Source organism: Falco naumanni, chromosome 4 (assembly GCF_017639655.2).
Source record: "Falco naumanni isolate bFalNau1 chromosome 4, bFalNau1.pat, whole genome shotgun sequence".
In the NCBI taxonomy this organism is placed as follows: Eukaryota; Metazoa; Chordata; class Aves; order Falconiformes; family Falconidae; genus Falco; species Falco naumanni.
The window spans coordinates 55,249,981-55,276,267 of NC_054057.1; the positions used below are offsets into that span (position 1 = coordinate 55,249,981).

Below are 26,287 nucleotides of genomic sequence, written 5' to 3' on the forward strand. Positions count from 1 at the left end.
TGTTAATTATGCAATTTGTTGAAAGCTATAGACTTTGTATAGAGTCCTGTTTGTGGAAAGTTGTTCTCTAGCATGAATTTTTTGAATATGTAAGCACTGAAAGAAAGGGGGGGAAATGATTACAAATTTTGGGATTTGTAGAATTTGTAGAAGAATATGTTGAAGACTGTAGCATGTGAGAGAGATATTACAGCCACATAAGACCAGGTCTATTCAAATACATATTTTTATTTCCATTTGTGATGTGTGGTGAAGGGAACCAGGTCTAATGTTATGAAAACTCTATTTAATTCCTGCTGTGCATCATCACAGAGCTCATAATTATATTGTCTGTTGTGGGAGAAAACAATTGAAACTAGAATGGATTCATCCTTTATGAAGTCAAAGCCATGGTCTGAAGCCCGATCTCTGTGACACACCTTCTGCAAGCATTGGCTTCCCATTCTGGACCTTAGGAGATCACTCAGTCCAGCCTCTTGCACTGAAGCAGGATAGGTGTAGGTAGACTGGACTGAGGTCATGGATGGCCAGTAGGTCACACGGAGCCAGCAGGATCATTGAAAAGAGGGAATGCCTGCTTAAGCAGCTCATGGTGCTCCCACAACCAACTCTCGTTGTGGTCCTGCACACAGATGTACAGGTTGGAGAGGTGCTTCTGCTGAATGCAGATGGGAGGAGAGGATGGTGCTATGACCTCCTTCATCCAATACCACCCTTTCCATGAAAGCAGAGTGTATGGGATGTTACAAAACTTGGATCCAATCTCTAAAGATAACAAAATCAGGCTACCTCTAGCTAAACTGGTTTTGATAGATTTCTTACTAGTAGGGTATGCCACCTTCCAAAGCAGCAGGTTCTGCAGCATCCCTTGGTAGTCCCTTAAATTTTGTTGTCATCTTGGCAGGAAATTATCCCTAGTGTCCAACTTAAATCTTATTTCCTGCAAATTAAGTTGATGTGTTTTTGTTCTTGGCTTAGTGACCATGGAGATTATTTGACACTGACATGTTATTTCTTGTCTTCTCCTTCCTAACATTGAAACCTCAGTTCTATGAACATACAGACCATGTTTGATAATCCTCCTCTTATTTTCTGGACTGTTCCATGTTGGGGCACTGTGTTTTGAAGCAGCTTTGGATAGTTTTCATTGATCCCCTAAAAGAATCTTAAATTATGGAATAGGGTTGTGCTTCCTGATCTGTAATACTTTCATTTGGATGATGAAAAGTACCAGTCAGAAAAAAACTCCAGTGCAGTCATATTTATTTTATGTATATATTTTTATACATATTTTTGGATGCTTTTGTGTACTGCCTGTGTACAAATTGAGAAAAAAGAGTTAACGTTTTCATCTGTAGACAGTGGTGGTCACATAAATGACAGTATGACTGTCATGTGAATGAATAGAAAGTGCTTCTCATGCTGATGGAGAGCAGAGCACTATTTCCTTCGGCAACAGGAATGTTTAAGAAGCTTCTATATACATTTTTTTTTACTCTATCTGTGCTTAAAAATGACCAGTTTTTGTATTATTGCCAGTCTAAGACTGTTCTGTCATGTAGCACATTGTACATCTCTAGAAATATTCCCTGATTTATGCCCATTCTGATGTCTTACAGCATCTGTATGTAAACCATGTTTTCTTGACTAGCTTTATTTTTTAATTCTTATATAGTATGCATATGCCATTTGTAAGATTTCACTGGGTCCAGGTAGACAGAGTAAGGGTCTCGAGAAGATGAAAAGACAGCCTTGTCTGTTGATTTGTGACTTGGAAGGTCTGGGATATGGAAACAAACCTGGAGAGGGGCTCTGGTGGGTGGTGGGGAGGAGACCAGCCGTGTGCTGAGCAGGTAGGCAAAGTGGGATTTGTGGAGCCAAAATGCCACCATGTAGTCCTTCTCTGTGTTGATTCTAGCTATTTTTTGTAGAAAACCAAATGCAACACTTGGGTGTTACTTTGAACACTAGTTTAATTGTATAGGTTTGTCTGTGTGAGAGATGAACTGCTGAGCTATCCTGCTTCTGAGAGTGGAGTCCTGCTTTTCAAGAAGAGAGATACTGTTTCCCAAAATCTTCTGGTGTGTTTTTGTCATGTTGAATTAAGAAATAAGGAGCATGTGTACATGTACATCTTCATCCCTCTGGGCAGTTCTCAGCCTTCACTGAATTATGAGATTTTCTTATGGTTTTGTTTGAAGTCCTTAATTCTGTAAGTACCTAATCCTCACCTTCCCAATTATCCAGGCGTGACCATTTTTACTCAGAGGCAGCCTTGTTAGCAATGCTGAACACATAATATTTGTATTTCTTTAAGAGAAATTGCTGCAGAAAGAAGAATGTAAGTGCAAATAAACTTCCTTGGGAAAGCAACATCAGTGTAGGCAGTAAAGAAGTTGTTGAAGTGGAACAATGCAGTAAACCTGACGTTGATTGGATTTAAGGCTCTAATCGCTTTCCATTGCACATGAGTCTTATATCTGTTGTTAACTTTAATGAGACTTATCTGCCAAGCCTGCAAGGAGAATCGGTCCTTAATTCATCTCGCTGCTGAACTGTTTCATTAGAAAGTGTTCCCATGTCTTTCTGTTGAAATTTCAGTTGACAGTATTGACACGACACAGACCTTGCAGTGGGGAATTCGCCTCGGATCTGGTAGCTGCAGTGAGAAATGATGCCTGGGTGGATCCGAGACAAGTGCCGACTAGTGCCTAACTAAAGATCAAAAGCTTGTTAGCTCCTGCTCACTCCTGCAGTGACTCTGGGTAAATTACTTTCTCTGTATTTTTTTCCCTTAATTTCTAAAAAGGAGAATAATTTGTCCTTATCTCCTCAGTAGAGCTATTGTGAAGATGATTTAAAACATGTTTATAGAACTCTCTAGGCTTGAGAAATTTTATTTGTGTGTTACTGTGAACTCCACTCCTTATTAACCTGATCAGCATGCATCTGAACTTTGATGTAGAACTTGGGCCTACACATATCTTATGTGATTCCATAAAAATTAATGCCAGGTGAGCAGCTTCACCAATTTTTTGCAATGGCTTAATGAGTATATTTATACTAATGATCTTATAAACCCAGAATAATCAAAGAACAACACGCAAATCAGTCACAGTCTGGAAAATCCTAATTTGTGACCACTTTCTGCCTTCATCTCCATAACATTTTTAATTTGTTGCTCTTCATTTTCATGCTAATTTGCCCTGTGTGTTGCAAAAGCGACTTCAGCCTGTTGGCAGCTCAGGAATTGGAGCAGGCCTGTCACTCCTTGGCAGCAGGTGAATGCCTTGTCCCTTGAAGAGCCGTCCAGATTCACGTTTCCCTGGCAGCCTGTTCAGCCAGGCCTCTTTGCTGCAGAGCTTTTCTGGGGGAAATTCCTAACTTACTTTCAAACTTCTGAATAGCATTTTGGCTTCAGAATTTCTTTCAGCTCCCAGCACCCCAGGGGTTTGCCTGCTGGGCTACTTTGCCTCCAGAGTTTAGACTTTTTGGGGCTTGAAGGTGGCATTATTTAGGAACTGCTCAAAAACCTTACAACCATGTAGGACAGGGAAGAAAGAGAACCAAATTACCATTTTAAGGTGTTGAGGTACTTGAGGCAGGTAGGATGTTTTTCCTCGAGTCGTTCTTAGTTGCTGTAATTTTATGTAATATGTATTTGTGATCAGAAATATTCATGGCTATCTGTAGGGAAACATGACCTGTGGAGACTGCTGTTGTTGGCAATGTAATGCAGGTTCTGGACTGCTATTAGTATTAATGTATGATAGTTGTTAATAAACAGTACTTGAAATTCATCAGTCACTAGGAGGTCTGCTGTGGGTTGTTTTGGGCTGGTTCAGCTCTTTCGCTAGCAAAGCTTAGGAGTATTGTCATTTGGGATAATATTAAACTGTGTTCTTTAAACTAACTGCACTTTTTCACCTGAAACTACAGTTATAGTGAGTGGAGTTGGTGATAGCTTTTGGCAAAATAATTTGTTTTATTTTTCACTAATTACAGTGCTCTGAGATCTCCTAAGTGAAACATATTGAATTATAACTGGACTGTCAATCATGTTTTCCTTTTCCTGTACTCTTGCTACACTCCTACTTGGAAAAATCAAGTAAATTATAGCTTGTGACTTCCTTTTGTAGATCTTACAAGAAATGTCTTCAGTCAATAGTACAAATTGCAGTTGCTCAACCTCTGGCCAGTAATGATGCCTGTAGAGCATTATTTGGGTGCCCCAAATGTTTGTTTCTCTCAGCTTGGATTGTTTTTGTGGATACGGGTGATAAGATTGGGGTTTTGCGTTGTTTTTCTCATACACAGCTTTACTGGGTTGTTTGGCTCAAACAACCATCAAGAGGCAGGGAAATTCTGAGAGCATTTCTGTAATAGCTATTGGCATGTACATACTGGAGCAAATTATAAGTGTGGTTGTTTCTGAATGGTTTTGCTCCATTGGTTTACATCAGAATGAAGAGTGGATGAGAATATGTCTTTGTGAGGACCAATTCAAATCATTGGGTTAATTTTTCACCAGGATACAGAAGGAACACCTAGAATTACTGGGGGATACCCTAGAACTTCTCCCTGGAGTCCCCAAGAGGACCCCAAAGGCAGGAGCACCTGGGGTGCCACTGGCAAGGCCTGACATATGGCTTGCATGGGAGCTGCATAGGGTTTTGTTGTGCTGTTGGCAGGCCCTAAGTGGAGGTGAGTCCAGTTAAAGTGGCTGAGGACTCCCTCAGCTTTTTTCGGTCCAGTCGGATGTGCAGCCTTCCAGTGTCCTTTCAGCTTTTCTGTAGGTCAGTCCAAGAGATGGACTGGGGACATGTGCTTGTTTGGGAATGCCTCTGTATGGAATTCCACTGGTATGTTGGGCCAGCTTGCAATTATCTTCAAAGCTTATCTTTTGATAGACCTGTGTCTGGGGAGCAGCGCACTTCATTTGATCATGTTCTCCCCTCACAGAAGTATGAACTTGAGGTTTTAGCAGAGGTGGTGGTGAGACAGACTGAGTGAGATTAAGCAGGATAATCCTAACTTTTAGCCCCTGAAGAACAAGCACAAAATTCATTTCATAGGCTTGACCTACACTGGAACACTGGAACTGAGAAAAGATGTAATAATTTTGGAATATGTGCATTTTAGGATGTGTTTGGGATAAATTGTATCCTATATCTGAAACTGGAGTGTGAGCCTAAGAAACAGGGAACTGATATCTAATGAGGATGAAAGTTAAAGACTTTGTATTTTATGTATGTATTACTCGGCAGAACAAAATGATGAAAGAACAGAAATAAGAGGGAGCAAAATAAATGATAATGGAGAAGCAGGCAGATATGTTATTGCCAGAATTAGGCAGCTGAATTGATAAGACTGTATCAATAGATTAGCTAAATGAAAATAAATACTCTTGAAAATTACATTATTTAGTAAACCACTGTACATCAAAACCAGATGAAGCCAGTTTATGTACCTGCTATTGGTTAAGGCAAGGATGGCATCACTGATACAATAACTTCCTTTCATATTTGAAAAAAAATCCTGTGTGGTGCTTCTTGGAGATACCTGCTTTTCCACTGTGGGAAGTAATATGTGCTTGCTGATGGAGTAACCTAGAAAAGAAGACATGTCCCCAAAGTAACAATACAATTTCTTAAATAATTGAGAAATACTAATAAAAAAAAAAAATCTGTAATACATCTTCTGATAGTTTGTAAGAACCATGAGAGATTTATAAGGCAATTGAAATATGGGGGTAGGGGAAGAAATCAAAGGAAATTGATAGCTGATTTGGTCTTGGGGTCCCATGCTTCTCTCTGCTGTTGGCTGTTTTTCTATCTCATCTTGTTCCTTCATTGAAAGCAACAAATCAGAAAGTTTAGGTCAAAGCAATACCAACAGAATATCAAGATCAGTTGAAATATAGTAGCTGTTAGGACAGTTTTGGGATGACACACTGGCATTATCTTAGGGATATTGTGGCATTTTATTCAAAGGTCATCTGTGCATTCCCATTCAGGGGATCTGGCATGGGACTGTGAACATCTTACTGAAATGTTGTACAGTTACAAAACCAGGCCTGAAAGCTGAGGTTGCTGAGATAGCTTTGATTTAACCTTTCTGTATGTATCATACATACAGCAGAAACCTGTAACTCCGTTATTTGTGAAATGACAGACCTGCTTGTTTCTGACTCTGCTCTTGTTTTCTATTCCCAGTATCTTGCCTCATGTTTTCTCTGCATCCTGTCCATTCCTGTGGACATTCTAGCTGCGGTGCCATTTTTGTCTATCTCTGTATTCTTCTGTTCTCTTCCTTCAATTCATGTGCATCTTTTATGTCTCTCTAAGCTGTTCTGTTATTTGCTGATGTGTCCCCTTCCTTTTCTCTTACTCTTTGACTCTTACGGTATCTCTGTGCCTCTTTTTCACTTGTATGCTTTCCAGTCAGGCTTCATCTTCCTCTTTGTCTGAGATCACCAAGGGAAGCATAGAGAAGAGATCTTTTTTACTTCAATTTCTGTGTCTGGGACTCTCCTGATCGCAAGAAATGTGAAGAGCAATTTAGAGGAAAGTCCTGGCAGAGTTCTTTATCCCCAGGTTGGAATATGCAGAGTAAATCAAATGTTATGATGTGTTTCTCCTGTAGTTGTCTAATGAGTATGTGTGAGCAATGGCTCTTCCTCATTGAAGATTTAGCTTCTTCAGTTAGCATCTTCTTTTCTGAAATGCATAATTTTTTCTAGATTTGGGTAGATAACCAACATTAATCATCTCAATATTTTCCACTGTTAAGGCCAGAGGTGGCAAAAATACAGTAGGATACAGTCTGGCAGAACATTTAATTTGCTGCTTTTCTTAAAGGCTTCTTCAGTCCTAGATGTGGGGAGTGTCAGATCACTCAAGTGTGGAGAAGGTCATCGGGTGCTCATTGTGTGAGCATGGTTTGTCTGGTCATGTGAAGAAGCACACAAATATGTGCTGCTTAGTGTGATGGGACTGCCTACATGTTGGTCACCCGACAGGAGAAGGATTGGGACAGACTGCCCTTTAGTGGCTCCATGTAGCCCATGCCTGCTGAAAAAGATGGTGTTCTCTTGAAGGGGGAAAGTTCTGTTCCCTTTCATGATTAGTCTCATAGGCTCTGAGGTGGTTTTTGGTGGGTTTTTTTTCCCCAAAGTAAACTAGTAAGTGATAAGTCATCTCCATGTTTTTTCTTCTTTTTTTTTTTTTTTTTTTTTTAAAGCAAGCTGACAGTTGATTTCCTTCCTCTTTCTCTTTGAAGATCTGAACTCCTCTTTTGTAGTTGTTTGTTGAACTGTTGGCCCAAGGTCTAGTAGAGTTCTCAAACCTCTGCAGCTCTGTGGTTATAGAATGTACTAAAGAACTCAGGAACTGCAAACTCACACCAGAAAGTAAACAGCTATAATAGCAGAACAAAGAGCAGGGTTTTCCTTATTCTTTTGCACACAGATTGATGATTACTAAATGTCTGCATCAGGTTTGGGGCCTGAATTGCTTGATCTTATGTTTGAGAATTCAAACAAAAATTGTTGATGGTTAACATAGTGCAAAACATGTATGTCACTAACCTTTTCATGGTGCTTCAAGCTTTCTCTTTGGTCTGCACAAGTTACATAAAGAGTTTTCAGTGAGTTTGAATTCCTCAAGCACAGAAGAACAGGAGGCAGAGAAATCAGGCTAGATTTGCCTTGCTCTCAGTGGCAATCTTGCCTTGTTTTTGGCTTTCAGAAACCATTTATTTGACCACATTTGTCTTTAGTGGTTGGGGAGACCAGCTCTGGCATTGCTTTAATTGGCAAAGGTACCTATCAGTAGAGAACATGCAGTGCATTATGTATGCATGGTGCCGTTTTATTGACTATTACAAGTCAAAGAGGATTTGTATGAATTTCATTAGATGCTTATGACTATCCCAGTCTAATACATTATTTATTTAAGGACTTATTTAAGCATATACAAGAAGTGTTGAAAGAGTATTGGTAAGGTGACAAAGTCAGCGTCTCAAAAGTTAGGAAATGTTTGGATACAAGTAGCTTGTCCAACTTACATTCCATTCTTTTTTACAGATACATCAAGACGCCCATGTATAGGCCTGTAATATACCATTGGATTTGTGCTAAGGTACCCTGCCAGGCCTTCAGCTTCCTGTTGTCACATATACTGACATAGGGCTACCAGCTTCTGTCCTCTCTTTGGAAAGGATATGTCAATCACAAAGAAGAATAATGTATTTCCTGCAAAAGGATACCAGGCAAATTGGTGTTTTCCTTTAGAGCACAGGTCATGTGTAGGTGCTGTGGCAGATGTCAGCCCTGTATCTTCTCCTCTATTGTCTCAGATGGCAGTAAGGGTCTCTGTTTAGGCAACTAAATGCCACCCTTCATATCCATTTAATATCCTATGAGTTTAAACACCAGGTTATATGTCAACACTTGTGGTGAGACACCTGAGCTTAATCTTGGTTGACTCCTACCCGTAATGTCCGATGACCCAGTCCTATATTTACTTTCTTCAGGAGGAATTGATTCTGTTCACTTTGTTGGAGGTGGGCAATAGTGAACAGACTCCTCTGCCCATTCCCAACAAAGCTGTCTCACTCCCATCCTGTGTCTTCAGCCGCTCTGCACTGTCTCTACGTCGTGACTGCTTCTTAATCCCAATTTCCATTCAGGGGATGTCTGAATTCAATTTCAATCCCCTTGCCCAGCAAGTATTAGAATCTGTCTTCTACCTCTCAATCCCTTGATCCATTCGAGATATTTCCAGACATCATAGCTGCTTACTAGCTAGTCTGGCCAAGTTATTTCCCATACTCCTTCTCCTCTTCTTTTGAGGATGTCAGTTATTCAGTCCCACTGCTGCCAGTGTTTGTCCTAAGTGTCAAAGTCCCTGTATAAAGTAGCTGAATTTAGGTGTGGTTTTGTAAGCAGAACAGAAATGTTTGCCTGATGCAGTCTGCCCTGCCAGATAAAGACCCTTTGTCCCAAACCCAAGAGGAGCTAGAAATCTCTCACTAAAATTCACCAGAAATTTTTTTCTTATACAGAAATGATCTATTTTCTGCAACATTCTTTTAGAAATGGCTTAAATACTTTGGCTGAAGTTTTCCCAAGTAGTTCCTATTTGGGGCAGACACGGCTTTGGAAAATTTCTGCCCTTTCTCATTACAGTTTGGCAAGGCTTAAAGGCAACTTAAAACAGGTTGTTAAAATAGGCATTGCCAAAGAGTAGATTCAGATGCAATCCCTGTTTTGAGCACATGGCTGAGCTGAAGCCATATATCAAGTTTATGACTTTACAACTAGTTTTGTAAGGTATTAGAGCTGCTGACTTGCTGTGTAGCTTTCTGAGTAGCTGACACAGGAACTGCCTCTTAGTGATTTTTATAAACTAAAGAAATTTAGTAGTGGGATAAGATTGCTATGAACTGTTCTGTATTGTCCTGTTACCTCATTTCCTCGATGAAAGCAAGAGATGAATTTGGCCTGAGAGCTTAGTCTAAGCAGCTGAATGTTTGCGGTTACATCTGGAGGAACAAGCTGATCTGGTAGTTGCTTAGAACAACAAATTGACTTAAAAAGATCTGTGTGCAATGGCACTTGTTGCCAGTGAGCATATTGTTGTGTGTATGTGTATGAGAGACAGAAACTTGAAGATACATCCCTGAAGTGCTCCGCTTGCTTATTGTTCAGTGTGAATGACCAGCTCTTTCAAAGAGGTGCTCATCTGTCAGCATTGGTACTCGCCATCTCCAAAGGTTTCATGCTAGAAGGATCTACAGAGCATTTATTACACCCTATATACAGAGATGCACAACAGTTCACGGCACGTTTCACAGCTTTCAACAGCAAGGCTTAGGCCTGTCATGGAAACTGAAACCCACCACCATAATGTGCTACAGGAAAGGGGCTGGAGTAACCAAGAGTGCTACCAGCTCTTTACTTTGAAAATTACTTTCCCAGCAGGAAGAATTTATTAGATAAATTTCCCAGGTGGCCCTGGAAAAGGGACCACACATAAAAAGATGAAAACCAACCAAACAAAGCACTTTTGCATTGAAGCAGGAAGGAAGGAAGAAGAGGAAATCCCTGCTGTCCCAAACCTCTCCATTTGTTTTAACCTTGAACGTGTGAATCACCTCTTCTTCTGCCAGCGATCCAATATTCAGTCCATGCAGGAACATAACATTTGTCCTTTCAGGACATGAGCCTAAAACTCTTAGTTAGATAAACCTCTTTACTTTTGTAAAATTGATGTGAGCAATGGGTTCAGGAAGAAGGCTAGCCATGTAATAGATTAGTGGATGTTGCTCGTGTTCAGTTTTCCCTGGGTGACTCTGAATCACTTGTCTGGGCAAGCCGTGGCCTGGAAGACTACAACTGAAATTACCACAGACAGATTAAGTAAAGGCCAAGAGATTTTTGGGGATAGTGTCTGGGCTCGCTTACAATTGGGATGTATTCTAGAGTCTGACAGGATACCTGAATCATCACTGACTGGAGTAGATGTTGGACTTGGCCCTGGGAAAGGAAATTTCACCTTGGAAATGCACTGCTAATGTATCTGTGGTGGTAGGAAAAAATAAGACCTCAGTGTTCCTGTAGACTGCCATATAGCACTGTACTGCACTCCTGTCAACGTTAGAAGTTGCCCTGGATCACTTTTTGGACAGGGTGCCTTTAGGAACAAGATTGTACAGAAGAAAGGGAAATAGTTACTATTCTTGCCTAAAAATAAGCAGACTATTAAGATTCATATTGCATTTAAATATAGTCCAAGTCAGTGGTCACTTCCTTCCATGACCTTGAAATCTAGCATTTGAAATTGTGTTTTCCAGGCAGTTACAGGAGTTTAATTTTCTTCTCTGAGTTCCTTTCTGCTTCCCTTCCTCCTGCCCTAGAGAAAATAAACCAAAATAGCTCTGTATCTACTGATGCTTGAGACATTGTCACTGTATTACACAAAAATCACAGTCTAGCTTCCAAAAGCAATGAAAGATGATGTTGCAAAGTTCAAGTTAGCGATATTTCTTGTATTCCTTTCCCACAAATACGTGTCCACTGATAAAACTTCAGTGGAAATCTGTACTGAGGATCCTAAGAGTGGGAATCAGGCTCTAACACCAAGGAATGAATTCTGTAGAGAAAAACCTTGCATAAAAAGCTTTAGCTGAGGTAGAAGACAGTTTATTACACATGCCTGTGTGCTGTCAGAGTTTCAGCAGGGGGTCCCCAAGGACCTCCTGGAACTTGTTAAATATGGGTGTTTCAAGAGCATTACCGTGGAAGGCTGAGGGACTGGGAAATTGTTTTCAAAAGCTGCTTTGCAGTCCAGCAGAGGGGCAGTGGTCCTGGAGAAACTAATATGTCAAGCTGTATGTGGATGGAAATGTTTATTCTGTTTCAGGACACTATAACTGCTATATTATGCCACACTCCTAATGGTTTCACTTCATGTGCTGGGAGCGGGCAATCCGGGAGTATTTTGTAGCTGTGATTCCTCCTCCTTTTTTTTTTTTTTTTTTTCCCTTCCAAAATAGCTGACAACTTGTAATTCTTGGGAAAATACTGCTAATAATACATACATATAGTAATGAACATATTCTAAAGTAAATAAAATTCTCTTTTCAGAATATGTTAATGAACTGTAGGGGAAGATTATCTTTGGCAGGAGCACTGCAGAGGTATCCAACAGCAAGGGCAAGGCTGAAAGACTTGAGTGGTTTGCATAGCCCTCAATCACTAGCTGTTTGTTGATCGGGATCCAAAGGTGCTGTTTGTCATACTTACTCCTGATGTTGTGGCCAATGCATCCCTCGGGTTTTTTAGTGCTTTCTTATTTAATGCCATATTATTATCTTTATATAAAAATCACACTAAGTGATGCTTGCTACTGTATAATGTTCTGTTCAAAGGCGGTATGTCTGAATAAATAGCATGTAATCTAAAGAAGCAGCAAAGAACAACCAGGAGGGGAGAAAGGAGAGATGAAGGAAAAAGAACGGAAAAGTTGTGAGAGCAGCCATTAATTATTTTTCCTTTTCATGATAAATACAAATAAAGAAGAGTTGTGGTCAGGTCTTCTTGTTCTAAATTGATACTCTTGCATTTTGAAAAAGTGGCAGCTGCACAGTCTGGTGTGGAAAAGTGATTCTTGCAGATAAATCAGTGGAAGTATTTCTGCCTGCCAGACTGAAGCATGCTTTAGCCCAGGGCCATGCAGGGAGTCAACGTAGAGATTGGGACTGGGACCCACATCCACCACCAGCTGCCTGCTCCTGTTGGAAAATGTGTATATACTCATAAATAGTAGAAAAGGAAGGAAAAGACATTTCATCTAATAGATAAGAATGTGCTCTAAATTACTGAATGTTGCCCAACAAACAAGATTTCAGTCTCCAACCCTCAAAGCAGATGATCTTGCTGTTTATGGGACTTGTTCCTGTTCAGAAACTAATCTACTGCTGACAGCTGAAGGGAAGCAGTTGGGCACTTGGAGGGTGACTTTTGTAAGCTCAGCAAGCTTTCAGACATATGTTATCCAACACAATGCTGTAATAATGGTGATTAAAACAGATGTGATATAACGAAGTGGTATTTTGAGTTATGGAAGTGGTATTGCCAGGAGGTTTTGAAGACGTGATTGGACAGGGTCCTAGATAAATCTCATCTAGGTTCCTCTTCCCACAAAAGATTGGACCAGATGACCTTTTGAGGTCCCTTTCAACTTGGGCTATTCTATGACTTGGGGAATGTTGGATCGAATTAGTTAATCTTTTAACACCATGTAGTATTCTGATTGCAGCCTTCCATATTTTTGCAGCATAATTATAGGGGTTGTTTTTGTTAGAAGTGATGATAGATATGAAAGTGGGACATCTCTACTAACGTCTGTTTTTCTTCAAGGCTGGTTCTTCAGCTGTGCTTGATTACACTAGTGAGGTACAGCTGGAAATTAATCTCAGATGTCCACAACATAACAATGTCAATGAAAATGTTTTTGGTGGGATTTTAATATTGGCACACCTTGTAATCACAAATGTTATCCTGGGAGAATTAAAATAAGTGCCGGGAATCTTCAATCAAGTAGGTTGACGGGATTATATCTGCAGATAATGAAAAGTAGCTGTTGAGTAGTAAATTGAAATGGTGAAGCCTGTAAGACAGAAGTCCTTGTGAGCAGAAAATGAAAGGACCAGACGACTCGGTAATGGTAGTAGGTTATTTGCGAGTTCACATAAACTGGTAGAAGTGTCCTAAATTTGGTGCACTAAGCAATAAATGATAGATAAGTAATGAACAAGAATGTCGAAAGGGAACTTTGAAAGGAAAAGTCTAAACTAGACATCCAGGCTATGAAACCAGTGGATTGGAAATGCTGCTGGTACCCTGCCAGCCTCTGTGGCCCTGATAATTTGAAAGGCTTTACCATTGTGGTTTCATCTCATTCACACATAGGCTCAGCTACCCAAGATGACGCTAAACGGTACAATTATTAATATCATGGTGTGTCCCTTCCTTGGGTAGGAGGACAGGGTTTGAACTGTGAGAGGAATTGAGTAACGTTTGTTGAATTGAGCCCTGCCAGCGCAGTAGTGATGTGTTGGGCCAGTTTGATGAATGTGGCAGGTTTGGGGCTTGCAGCGCTGACCCCACTTGAGACTGGGGGGTTTGGGGCATGTCTGGAAGCCCAGGTGTCTGTGGAAGAGGCCTTCAGTGTAAGGAATGAAACAAGTGATGCTTTGTTTGTGGGTTGTAGCTGTTGCTGCTATTTTATTTGTGGGTTTAAGCTGACATTGTGTCATATGTACAAAGTTTTTTTAAGAAAATTCAGTTTTCTTCCAATTTTATGAAACTACTCAAAGTATGTTAAAAAAAAAAAAATAAACTGGACACCTCTTAAACAGACTTAGCCAGGATTTGATTGAGAAGAGAGACCTATCAGCCTTTGGGGCTTGCCAGAATTTATCCAAGGAGTGGCTGGGAATAGAACATGGATACACTGCCAGCCTCAACCACAAAGCCATCTTTCATCACTGAAAATATAGATGTAACAGTGAGTATGGACCATGAGAGGTGGGAAGTTCTAAAAATATTCAAGTTCAACACTAGCTTTTATATACGTATTTGTAGCTATACAGATACATATGGGGTGTGTGAATGTATATACATACACACACAGATAAATATATGTGTGTGTGTGTATCTTCAGATAAGTATATACATTCACACACATTACTCTTATTAATGAGGGTCAGGTTAGGAGGGAGATGAATCCAGTGACAGTTTACACCCTTTTCCTTGTGTGATGTAAAGACTGCAGCCTTTATAAGACTTCCCCTTTTACATTATTTCATTAACTTTTTTTTTGGTGGGGGTGGGGGGGAGCTTTTTTTATATATACCTTAGTGATTGCTTTGTGTGCAATGCTTTAGAAAACAAACAAAAAAATTAAAAAAAAACCCCAAAACCAGAATGCTAAGGAAACAGACATAAGCTTTTCTTCTGCAATGATTGTTTTTACCTGTATTTGATTTTTTTAAATTTTGGTTGTATATTTGTTGCATTCTTTAAAATCAAATTGTGTTCACTTTTCTTAAGGCAAATTTTGTTTCTAGGATGTATTTAAAATGCTGATGCCTATGGTCAGAGACTTTGAGAGCATCCTTTTCTTTCTGGAGTGGGTAGATTATTTTAAATTATTATTGACATGGCAAAATTAGGAACTAAAACCTAAACTCTGTGTGTGCTCTCATTTGGGGTTTGTTTTTATTTTTCCTAAATGAGTCCCTGTGGTAGAAATCAGACATTTAATCTTAAAATAACTACACTCTCACTGGGTGCATCCTATATCCAGAACTGCTATTCGCAAGCTTCTGCCTGTTAAATAAACACTGAACTTTTATCATAAATTGCATCTTATTTCAGAGCTTATTACCACATGGCTTCCACTGTGCTAGCAGATGCCACAATAAAACAGTGGGGCTTTGCCTCCAAACGTCTTGCATCCTTTTGGGGAGGGAACGTGGCTCTGAAGAGTGGTCTCGGAGCTCCAGCATCAGTGGAGGGGAGCTGGGTAACCCGACCACCAGTCCTTAACCTGTGTGGCTGCTCTGCTGACAGCCCCAGCCCATGCTGGACTATCCTTCCCTGAGAGCTGGGCAACCCACAGGTGTTGTGGCAGCAGGTGAAACAGCCTGGCTCTCAGGTAAATGGTCCATTCCAAAAATCCCTCTGATCACCTGTAGTTACAGTCTAAAAAACTGACTGCCCTTTCCGATAGGAATTATCATAATATTGCGGAGGTAACTATTCCTAAAGCATTCATGCCAGTCTACAGATGTCTATGTTGCTCGTATTCATTACATTCAGCCCCTGACCGCTGCCTGTCTCTAAATGAAATGAGTGGATAAACTGGTTTACTTTATTTTCATTAAGCTGACAAATACATTTACTGCATTCTTTACAGTGAATTTGTAACTCTGTGTCAGGTTTCTGCATTGCAATATATTTATTTAAAAGTATTTATTTTCTGGCAATGCTGACCTACTTTAAATGCTGCAGGGTGCCTTTACCTCCATGGTGGTTTTTTTCAGCAGCCAGATAATTCCAGCAGAGATCTTTGTGCTTCAGCTTCTAAACCTTTGATGACATTTTAACTGCTCATTACTGTATGTTGGCAGTCACTTTACCCTTTTCCAGGTGGGCTCTTGCTTCAGTTCAGAGTTAATGGTTACTATTTATTGCATACTTTAAACCTGCATGCAGTGAAGTTGCTACGTGCACATGGTGCCTTAGAAAACCCAGAATCCCTAACATGAAGAACATACCGTCCCTAGCCAGGCTGTACAAAAGTGTCAGTACATGGGTAATTTTCCTGTACCCTGGAGTCACAGGGACAACATAGATGAATTAACTCAATGTCCAGCCTGACTGAGTCCTGAGATAGGTGGCAAATAGTCATGAGGTTCAAAGAAAATAAAACGTGCTGTGCAGTATGCAAGAAAATCTTAATTTCTGAATAATTGAGCTGTTATTGTAGTGGGATGTTTTCTTTTGGGTAAATAATTAGCGCTCTCCAGAGAGCTGCGGATGTGCTGTAGCATTGTATGTTCTCAACCACGAACTCTAAGCCAGGCTTCAAGTACTACAGACAGTTCAGGTGTGGTGAGTTTTATGTGGAGCTAATTACCATCACCTTTTCCTCCTTGTTGCCTCATTGTCCCACCCCATTCCCCCAGCTTTTTTTGGCACTGCCTCCCTCATCCCTGTTGTTGCCCGGGCCCTGAGAGCAGCACACATTGCTGAGGGAGGGAGCATGAAGTAGCCTAAAGGCAGAGGGATCAAGGGAGGCAGCAGCAGAGCTGAGGCATCTCCTTCATCCATACTGCCATTGCCGTGTCCTCATGGAAGTGCTGCTCCTTAGAGGTCCCGCTCTGGGACCAGTGAAGCAGAAAAGTCATATGGCAGACTACAGATTTTCATAGATCCCAACTGAAAGTCTTAGGTATGCACACAGATATACAAGGATTTTATGCTGGAACTGTGGTTGGAGCTCTTGCTCTTAACCCACCAGTTCCTACTCCCACGTGGTTTTCTCCCATTTCTAGATGCTTCATCTTTCCAGATGCTTCATCTTTCCAGATGCTTCATCCTTCTTCTGTTGTCTTGTGGGACTGTTTCTGACCCACTATTTCTTTTCTGAGAAACACCCTTTGTGGGACTATTTCAGTCTCCCAAAGGGTGTTTCTCAGCCAAGCCTTTATGGGGTACGCTAAAAGCAAGGTGAGACTCATCTGCTGTCTTTCAGGACTTTTCAGTGCTTTTGTTAGAGAAGAGAAGCACTGGCCTCTCTGAGCTGGCCCACAGGGTATAATTGAGGTCACAGTGAGTCACCAGTCGCTACCCTTGAGTTTTGCACAATTCTGATTCAAAACCTCCCAGACCATTGCTGATACCAGTGTCACAGCCCCCCTGAATGCCTCAGGCAGGGCTGAATGAGGGACCACTGACTCTGCAACATTAATTTTGCTCTCTGATTTATTAATCCTCGGAGGTCAGGTCATCTCTAAGGGACTTCATCCACATCATAGAGGATTACAGTCCAAAGTGTCAGTCCTTTGCTCCATGAGTTATTGAACACTATGTCCTAACCCAACCCTTGTAATTCTCCCCTGTCACTCAGAGGCTAACGCTGACCACAGATACAGCCCAGCTCTCCAGGAGTGCCTCCAGCCTCCTCCTCCCCACTATGATACAGGAAAGAGGCTGCATCCCTCGATCTGTGTAGCACAGGGAGACAAGGTGGGAAAGGCAGTGCAGAGCAGGGCACAAGGCAGCCTCCAATACTGTTGTTGCATGAGCACCTAATAACTTCAGTATCATTTGCATTTGGGTATACATGTAAATACAGAGAAAAAACCCATCTGCTTTAGTCCTGCTGAAGGACTAGACATTAAATTCAAGCATGCAGCTATCCTTCTTTTGGTACCTGAGCTGGCTGCTGCATCTCTGGGCCAGCATGATCCACCTTCATTGTAGAGGCTTGCAGGGGGCTCTCTCCCCTGAGAGAGATGGGCACTTACTCACTGGGGTTTGGTTTTTCTCACATGGATGCTCTTCTGGCTTGTCAACAGTGAGTCAGGAATCCCAGATATTTGGTTCATTGCTTGGTAGATCATGCTGAAAAGTTGCAAAGAAAAAACTGGCTGTTTGGAGATGCATAAAGGAATAAACTGGTGGTTGTTGTTTTTTTTCCATGGGATATTTTTCTCCACTCCTCTCTCTTTCCATTTTGTACCATCTCCACCACCCTGATTTCCCACTGTGCCTGATTTGGGGGGCTTGACTCCACAGTTCATGCCTACTTTTCATTCTTAGGGCTTAATGCTCTGTTTTCTTGTACTCCCTTTTCTAAGTGTGTGGCTGCCCTTTGCCAAACATCAACTCTTCAGAGACTACTTTAGGTGTCCTACTATGGGCTGGTGTAGCTTATGGTGTGGCTCAGGAGTTTTCTCTACCCATTTCACCTTTCCCTTGGGCTTTGCTGGTCTCCCAACTGCTACTCTGGCTTTTCCTGCCCTTCAAGGAGTTGCTTCTCTCACCTGAGCATCCCCCAAGTGCATTGGTTTCTTGGCTGTAGGCTGCTGTGGTATCATCTGTGTTGCGTGTCACTTTTGGTTGCTGCTTTCTGTGCTCAGTAGGAACAGGAACAGGCCAACCATGAATATAACGACTGCGTTCCTTGTAAAAATATGAAAAACCCTTCTTAATTACACACTGAACAAAAGCCCTGCCCTGCCACGCAGAGCTCTGGCTCACCGTGTGCTTCAGTAATCGCTTTATGCTATATGTTTCTAAGTGGTGTCTTCACAGACAGTAGCTCCATTGATTTCAAGGGAGAACAAGGAGACCATAATGGAAGCAGGCCCTATGAACTCATCTAATTTATGTGGTACTTACAAAACCACCAGATCTTTGTGGAAAATTATAGAATATAAATAATAGCAACCAATAGCCAGGCATTTTCAGTCTCCTCTGGGAAATTGTGGAAGGTTGCTGTACTGCCAGTTTGAGATTTATGATACTTGTACTTGGACCAAAAAGATTAAATAGAGTTGGTGTTCTGGAACAGCTTGAGGGAATTGTGCAGGAATTTTGTGCAACTAAATCTAAAGCTGATTGAGGGTCTAGCTTTGAATTTTTGCAAACCAGAATCCTTAAACTCTTCAAATGGAAAAACAAGATGCAGCTGGTACAACACTGACTGTTTTTGTCGGGCAAGTATTTCCATTGCCTTATGCTGGTGAAAATGTGATAGTCACGAATCTGCTTTCCTCGTAGTTTGGTCTTTGGACTATAAGTGAGTGTGTGATTCACTGTCAAAGGCACGAGTGGGCTTTGGTAATATTTTTTTAAGGTTTTTTTTTCCCACCCTCTAGCATCACTGCCTCGTAAAAATATGAAAAACTTATGGTCAGTCCAAATATGTGAGCAATGCAGAAGTGCTCCAATATGAAAACTTTTTTAAAGACATGTATGCATACAATCAATAATGACTGCTGAGCTTGAAATGCAAAGACTTCAGAAGTAGAAAAAAATATTTTTTTTAATCTGAAAAATCTATTGACATGGAAAGTTGATTATACAGAGCATTTTCTGGAGGCTTCTAAACTGCCCTTAATATATAAGGAAACAGCTGGAATTTTGGATCCCTGTTCATACAGACTCCTGGAACTTGTCAGTAAGGTATGGTTGAAAACATTATTTAATGACTTTATTTGGGTGGTTTCACATGTTGCACTGTCTTGTGCAAGATGTTGTGCACTAACTCACTGCTGCTTTTTGCCACTGGTGTTGCTGCATTTCAGTCCTGAGCCTCAGCACCTCCATTAGAGCATGTGCACTTGAAATCCCAATTTGAAACACGGTATTTATTCAGAAGTCAGTTTGGTTTTTTTCTCAGATCTTCACTAGTTGCTTAGCCAGCCACATATGCGCACAGGTATTTGATCTTGGAATAATTAAGTCATAAGAGAGGTTTTAATTAATTAATAAATAATACATAAATATTTACATAAATGTGATTGGGATGACACAGGCCTGTAGATTCAAAAATAGCTTGGGCTTTTTTGGCAGGACACATCAACATAAATGTGAGTAGTTATTAAATAATGGTAAGAAATGATAACAAAACCTCCCTACCTTTTTTTCATCCCAGGAGAGTGAAAGAAAATGGCAAATTATTCAGTGTTTTTCATGGATGTCAGAAACTGGACAGAATCCAAAAACTAGTTCAGCAAATATTTATGAAACGGTATCTAAACCATTAACTGTTCTGCTTATCTGAGATGTAGTTGTGCAATCTGTTTCTCCTGCTTCATACTCCTTATCCAAAGGTGGGGGAGCAAAAGGCATGTTTTTGAGGTAGAATTTGTGCCAAATCAGACTTAGAGACAAGAACCAGTTTTGAAGATTAATTTTAAAAATCCACCTTAAGGTCAGGGCAATTCTTGAAATTGGCTACATCAAACTGAGCCCTGTGAGTGAATTGAAAGGGATGATTTAGGGATATGGGACGTTTTCCTGGCTGTTAATACCCCTTTTATTTGATGTGATCTCTAAACAGAATAATCCTTTTAAGTTAGCTATACAGGGAAGCATTTGAGCTGAACCTTGCTTTGCAGTCTGGCTTGTAGGAAGAACCTCTTTTATTCCAAGATAAATCCAATCTTCCCTTTTGCCCTCTCTAGGTCTGCCACAGATGCCTTCCTTTCTCCTACAGCTCAAGTAGGAGAGACACAAATGTGTTTTGCTTGCTCCGGCTGGTTGACTGGTTTCTCTGGTACCCATGAAACCAAATTTAAGAGGAAGCTTTATTTTCCTGAACTATTTGTATATTCTGCATGCATAACATCTTCATTTAGCTGGGGAAAAACCTTCTAAAAGCTAAATATTTTTTCGTTTCTGTGTTAAAAAGGGCTGTCACTGAGATTGTCTTAAAATGGTTCAAGTAATAGCTGCTATTTCTGAGTGAACAGTGTGTGCCGTTTTCAGCTTTTTTGCTCCGAAGGGACTTGTTTTATCAGATGCACTTAGCACGCCAAGGGAGGGGAGGGCAGCAGCCTGGGATGTGCTCTCTGCCTGGCACATGAGGGGCATCAGCTGGACCTCAGCTCTTTTGCTGCTGAAGAAAACATACTTCTGTTTTTGGTGATATATATTATTTGATTTAGACAGAATTAAGGGCAATACTAGTTGCACCCGGTTGCAAAAGGGCACAGGGTCCTGCAGTGAACAGGATAAGTGGACCGAGAGTGATGCATAAGGCAAGTCCACCTCACTGTAACAATTTAGTGACTGGTAGCCATTAATTAAAGCAAATCCTCCATGTTGAAGAGTATTTGAATACATCATCACAAATGTTATTTTGAAATGGCCAAGAAAGGATTGGCAATGCTTCATGGCTCAGGATCTGGCCACCTGTTTCTCCAGAGAAGTGTCAGTTCATTGCATGAGTATTTTGATGCCTTTTGTTAAAATACTGGAAGCTGCAGAGATTATCTTTCTGCCTTTTGCCTTCATGTTAGCTTTGTTCTACCAGAGGTCACCTCATCTGTGGCAGCCTTTGATAGCATCTTGGCCAAGGATATGGGCCCCATGGTCTGGGGGGTGATTTCTTTGCCAGTAAAGGTTGGTGGAGTAATCAAAGCTGAACATGGTTATAAAGAAGGATTTGTCAAGTAATTCTTGATGAAGAAAACTCAGATCCCTGCATTCCTCGGCTCCTGCTGGGAGAATTTGCATTGCTCTGCTAGAACTTGCTCATGTGATAACCTTTCAAAATCTCTGCTATTATCTTTATCTATTATCTTTTAATGATAATGTTATAATTTATGCTCGAACACTGTATTTTTCTGGTGAGGTCTTTACAATAAATTATGAAGTCGTTTAAGTCTTCCCCTGTTTGTGCTGCAGATGGGAAAACCTAAGCCCAGAGAAGTACTGGGACTTTTGTACAGCTACAAAGTGGACTTGTGGTGAAGTGGGGAACAGGGCTGTTATGGTGCAGCAGATACTCCAGCAGCTGAAAATGCATCAGCTGCTCTGTGCTGCCTTCCCTCAAGTATTCGATACTGATGCAGATGCAGCCTCAGTTATCTGAAACTTCTGCTATTGAAAACAGGATCTTTTGTTTCTTCTGATCACATTAAAAACGTCTGCGGTTATTTGAACTCTCCAGCTTCCCTGGTGTACCCACAACATTTAGCTAATGCACCCAATACAGCACTTAATTACCTGCTTGTGCCGTCCGTGCACATCACTGGCCCCCATCGGAGTTAATGTGGCAGGTTGCTGCAGTCGTGTAATCGAATCTTGCGATGCCTAAAGCATTTTTGGCAGGGAGCCTGCAGCGAGGGAGAAAACCCATCGCCTGCCTTCTCCTGCGTTACCTACTGCTCCTGCCATCCTCTTGCAGCACAGCGATGGGAAGGAGGAACACACCCAGCCCTGGTCCCCATCTGTTGCAGCATCGGCTTCAGTAGCAGAGCCTGAGATGTTTAAATGCGCTTGCCTTTAGGGAAAACCTTTGAATGCAGTTCTTCAATGGACGTTTCCAGCCAGACTGCAGGATTTTTCAGAGCTGTAAGTCAGAACAGGGCTCGACTGTATGTGGGTTTCTTTGGATTTAATTATTTTTATTTTCATTTTTATTTCTAATTTATTTATCTTAGCAAGGGGAATAGGTTTTGCATTCATGTAGGTGGATGCCGGAGTGCACTGCAGGACTCTGTCGGAAGGCAGGCATTCTTCAAGCTGTGTAAGAAATGCATGGTTCTCGGGTATTTTGGTTTTTTTCAGTGTTTTGTCTCTTTTGTATGCATGGCTGGCACAGGGCTGTTGTCCTGTTTTTAGAGCATTTAATTACAATAGATACTCCAAGGCAGAACAAAATGTTCTTTTATCTAGTTAAAGAATGTAGCTTGGTTTTTTGTTTTGTTTTGGTTTTTCCTTGCATAACTTTTCCTTAGTGTTTTGGAAAGAGGGATTATCTTTTGGGGGGTGTTTATTTAATTTCAGCCTAAAACCATCTGGTCTCTGCATCCTGCAATGCCTGGTTTCTCATGCTGCTCATCTCAGGGCAGCCTGAACTGCTGGGCAACTAATTGCTGTGGCTAGTCACTGCAAACCCCAAAGAGCAGGTTTTCAGCAACTCCTGTTCTGCTTATTGATTTTAATTTGATATTTGATGAGATTTGTCAGGATAGAGAAGTGTATTACAGGCTTCATGTGTTCCTCTTGCATTTTTCTCTTTCCACTACCAGAATAAATGCTGAGCGCATGCAATTTGTGCTGCAGTTAATGGACCTGGGAGATAATGAATGTCCGATAATGATGAGGCTGACTCTTTTCTGGGACCAGACCCAAAGCCTGAAGGGTTTAAAGGTGCCCTGTTAGTGGGATGATGGCAGGGGTTTAGTGAATAGCAACTGAAATTTATTCTAGCATAAGATGCAATGTATTTTGCCAGCATCTTGTGTGTTTTGCTTGTTGGTCACTGTGTTTTAGCTGCTGTTATAGGCCACAGGAGAGATTAGAATACCTGCCTTTGGGGAAGGAATTTCACCCTAGCTATACCCCCTGTATGGGCTGAAGAGTTAGGAGTTTAGGAGAGGCTGGAAAGCAGAGGCTGCACTGACTTTGGGCAGTCCTGGGAGGTGAGAGAAACCTGAAGCTGCTGAAACTGGGAGTCTAGAGAGCAGGAGCATCTGTTGGAAGAGGGAACGGTGGGCAGGAGGATGAAATAGATCCTGGCGACCTGGGGCCAACCCTTGATCCAAAGGGAGGCAGTGGGAGACCCAACAAAAGAGGACTCTCTTGCACTTCAATTTAGTCAATTTTTATTTCTGGGAGTGGAATAAAAATGTATTTGTTTTGAAAAATGCTACAGTTTGAAATAAATAAAAAAAAACACCACCCCCAAAACCCACTCCATCAATCTGTACTAGGATGTCTGACACTCATCAAGAAGAAATCAGGAGAATTAAAAGCAATATTGTTGCAAACCTTTAAAGGCAAACCATAGCATTGGTGGAAGCCACCTGTAGCCAGTTTGCTTCAGGCAGCAAACAGCCACTGGTGGTTTTTCCATTGGGAGGAGAAAATCCCTGTGTCATTTCAGCATGTTTGGCCACCAAAGTATGTCCAGTGACAAGCTGATTTGGAGCCAAGAAATATATGTAATCATCTTAAATTTAAAAGAAATGGCAGTTAAAAAACTGTAAAAGCTTGCTATCTTGTCTATAGGCACACATTATATGATTATGTTTGCCATATATATTCTCCTATGTGACAGCATGTTTTATATGTGTGTAAAAAAAAAAAAAATGATGCCCCATGAGATGAGCCCTGACACATCTACATCTAGGAGGACTTAGTCACCAGTGAAGTCTGTTTCTGCTTCTCACTGTAGATATTAATACTTTTGCTTTTTGAACTGATAAATATTTTGATAGATTTATCCTCTTGCTTTGATGTAAGAGACACTTTTTTAATAGGTATTTAATGACTTCTACTGCCTGATTGCAGTTCTAAGTCCAATTTCCATTCTTAATAGAGCTCAAAATAAATGTTAACAAAACTTGGATTTAAATGCATACTAATAGTTGTACAGCTATTCAATACATATACATAGAAATTGGCATTCCTGGTGAGAAAAAAATAACCAATTTTTTTAGGACCATATTATTTGCATTAGCTTAATTTTTGTTAGTGAGGAAAAAATCAGTATTTTTCTATGAAAATAAAAATAAAAAGCAAAGTAAGAATAAAAAAACCTTACTATGAATCAAAATTTCCTCCTTGTGGACTTAACCTTGAGAAAAAAAAAAGATGGTTTGGTTGTATTTCATTTAAGTTTTTTTTCCCGCCTGGGTGCTTGCTTGTTTTGTGGGAGAATTTGGTGATGCTCCTTGGCAGCGCGGGTGTCCGTACCGGGTTGAGCCGCAGGCAGAGGCTCTCCCTGTGCATTGGTTTGGTAATCCCAGTGTGAGTTGTATTTTTTTGTGACAAATGGGTTTGGACTGTCTGCCACATGGCTTGGAGCAACAGCCAGTTATAAAATGGCCTCTCCCGCGCCAGGCTCGTACTCTGCCCATCTGTCACTATGTCCAGGGTGTCCTGCTAACATGGAAATGTTTCCCACACTTTCCAAGCAGGATCAAATGCTTCTTGACACATTTTGGTGCACAAACTGCCAGCCACACCAAATGCAGATTTGCCTGTTTCAGCTCACCAGTGTGTCTGCTGGGTTTCAAAACCATTGCATAGGGCAGAAATTACTTTTGGCAACATGTATATGTAGATATCAAGCTTAAGTTTTCAATTGAATTTACCTGATTGTCTGTTTGCTTGTCTTTTCTCCACAGTGTGTTCAGACAGGTCTATTGTAGTCGTGATGCTTAAATGGGCACATGAAGAATAAGATGGTTAAAAACAGAAGACTCTTGCTAAAGGAGCCAGAAGTGAATATGGCTCATTCGTAAGGGGTTTTTTCCCTGCACTGGATCTAAACTAGGAGCAATTTATTTTTTTAGGGGGTAAGAGTAGATACCAATGAAAGCCATAGCCTTTGAAAGAAGCCTGCAGTTTATTTGTGGAAATATCTGCCTTAAAATTTTAGCATTGCATGTACAGTAATGAGAAAAAAAACCCCAGTATGTTATTTCTGTCCTTCCCTTTCCATATGAGGATTATTTCCAAACTGAACCCACTGCGAAAACTTATTTTCAGTGATAGCTATTTCAACTAAGAGTGAGTAATCCCTTTATTGTGTTCTTCCATTTGTCTCATTGTTCATAAGATTTTCCAGATGGGTAAATATTTTATCCATCTTTCTTCCAGAGATGGTCATTGGTGTCTTCTGACACCTTTTCGGAACAGAGCTATGATGCTTTTTGAAGCACATCCCTTGAGACAGCCTTAATGAGTGGCCTGGGCTTGGTGTGAGGAGGTCTGGAAGTGTGAAAAATACTGTCCCTTGGTCATCTCCCTTAGGTCACACCAATTCTCTTAACAAACATGCTTTTCCCAGAGGTTGTATAGCTGGCCTGTTTTCTTGAAGATTAGGTTCTAGTTTTTCCAGCTGGACATAATGGCTCCTTCAGTTTCACTTCAATGGGTGCTCACCCTGTCAAAGAGTTAACCCTGTTTCCTACGCAGCGGCCAAAGCTGTGCAAGGAAAATTAGGAACATCTTAGGAACACTTAGAAACGCCAGCAGAGCTTAGGACCTCATTGTGCTACCCATTGTATGGATGCCTATAGTGTGTCTAGACTGCAAGCAAAGACATGATTGAAGTTGGCCTTAAATTAGCCCGGCTGAGTCCTGACAGATGTACAACAGCGGGAGCAAGGAGCTCGAAGTGAGCTAAATTGCTGGAGTATTTACTCAGCCTCCCGCAGGGATTTTGCAGCCTACGCTAACCCATGTGTTGTCATGGCTACACTTTTATCAGTGCTGTGTGGAGCTGGGTGAAAGTGAGCTGGTGTAAACCACGCTTGCAATTGCTGTGTAGACGTGCCTGTAGTAAGATGCAATCCCTTGTCTGGACAGCTTGCTTTCTGAATAGAGGGGGGAAAGGTAAATAAGTTATTTTATTCCCACTTTATAGTCAGTAAAGAGAGAGAGGTAAGAGGCAGGGTTCATTTATACTTTGCTGATTCACCCAAAGTTGTCTAACCTCTCCCAAACCAGGGGAAGGGGAGC

General features: G+C 41.0%; 1 protein-coding gene across 2 annotated transcripts in view; it reads left to right on the forward strand.

Annotated features, from left to right (window-relative positions):
- Positions 1-26,287, forward strand: part of PRKAG2 (protein kinase AMP-activated non-catalytic subunit gamma 2) — a 223,167-nt gene that overhangs the window by 32,444 nt on the left and 164,436 nt on the right. Inside the window, exon 1 of one of the 2 annotated variants that reach the window (XM_040592755.1) lies at positions 22,026-22,165. The exons of the other annotated variant lie outside the window; for it this stretch is intronic. Coding sequence (XP_040448689.1) covers positions 22,085-22,165 — 81 coding nt within the window. The 5' untranslated portion in view covers positions 22,026-22,084. Of the gene's footprint in view, positions 1-22,025; positions 22,166-26,287 lie in introns of those variants that run through there. 2 annotated transcript variants of the gene reach the window in all.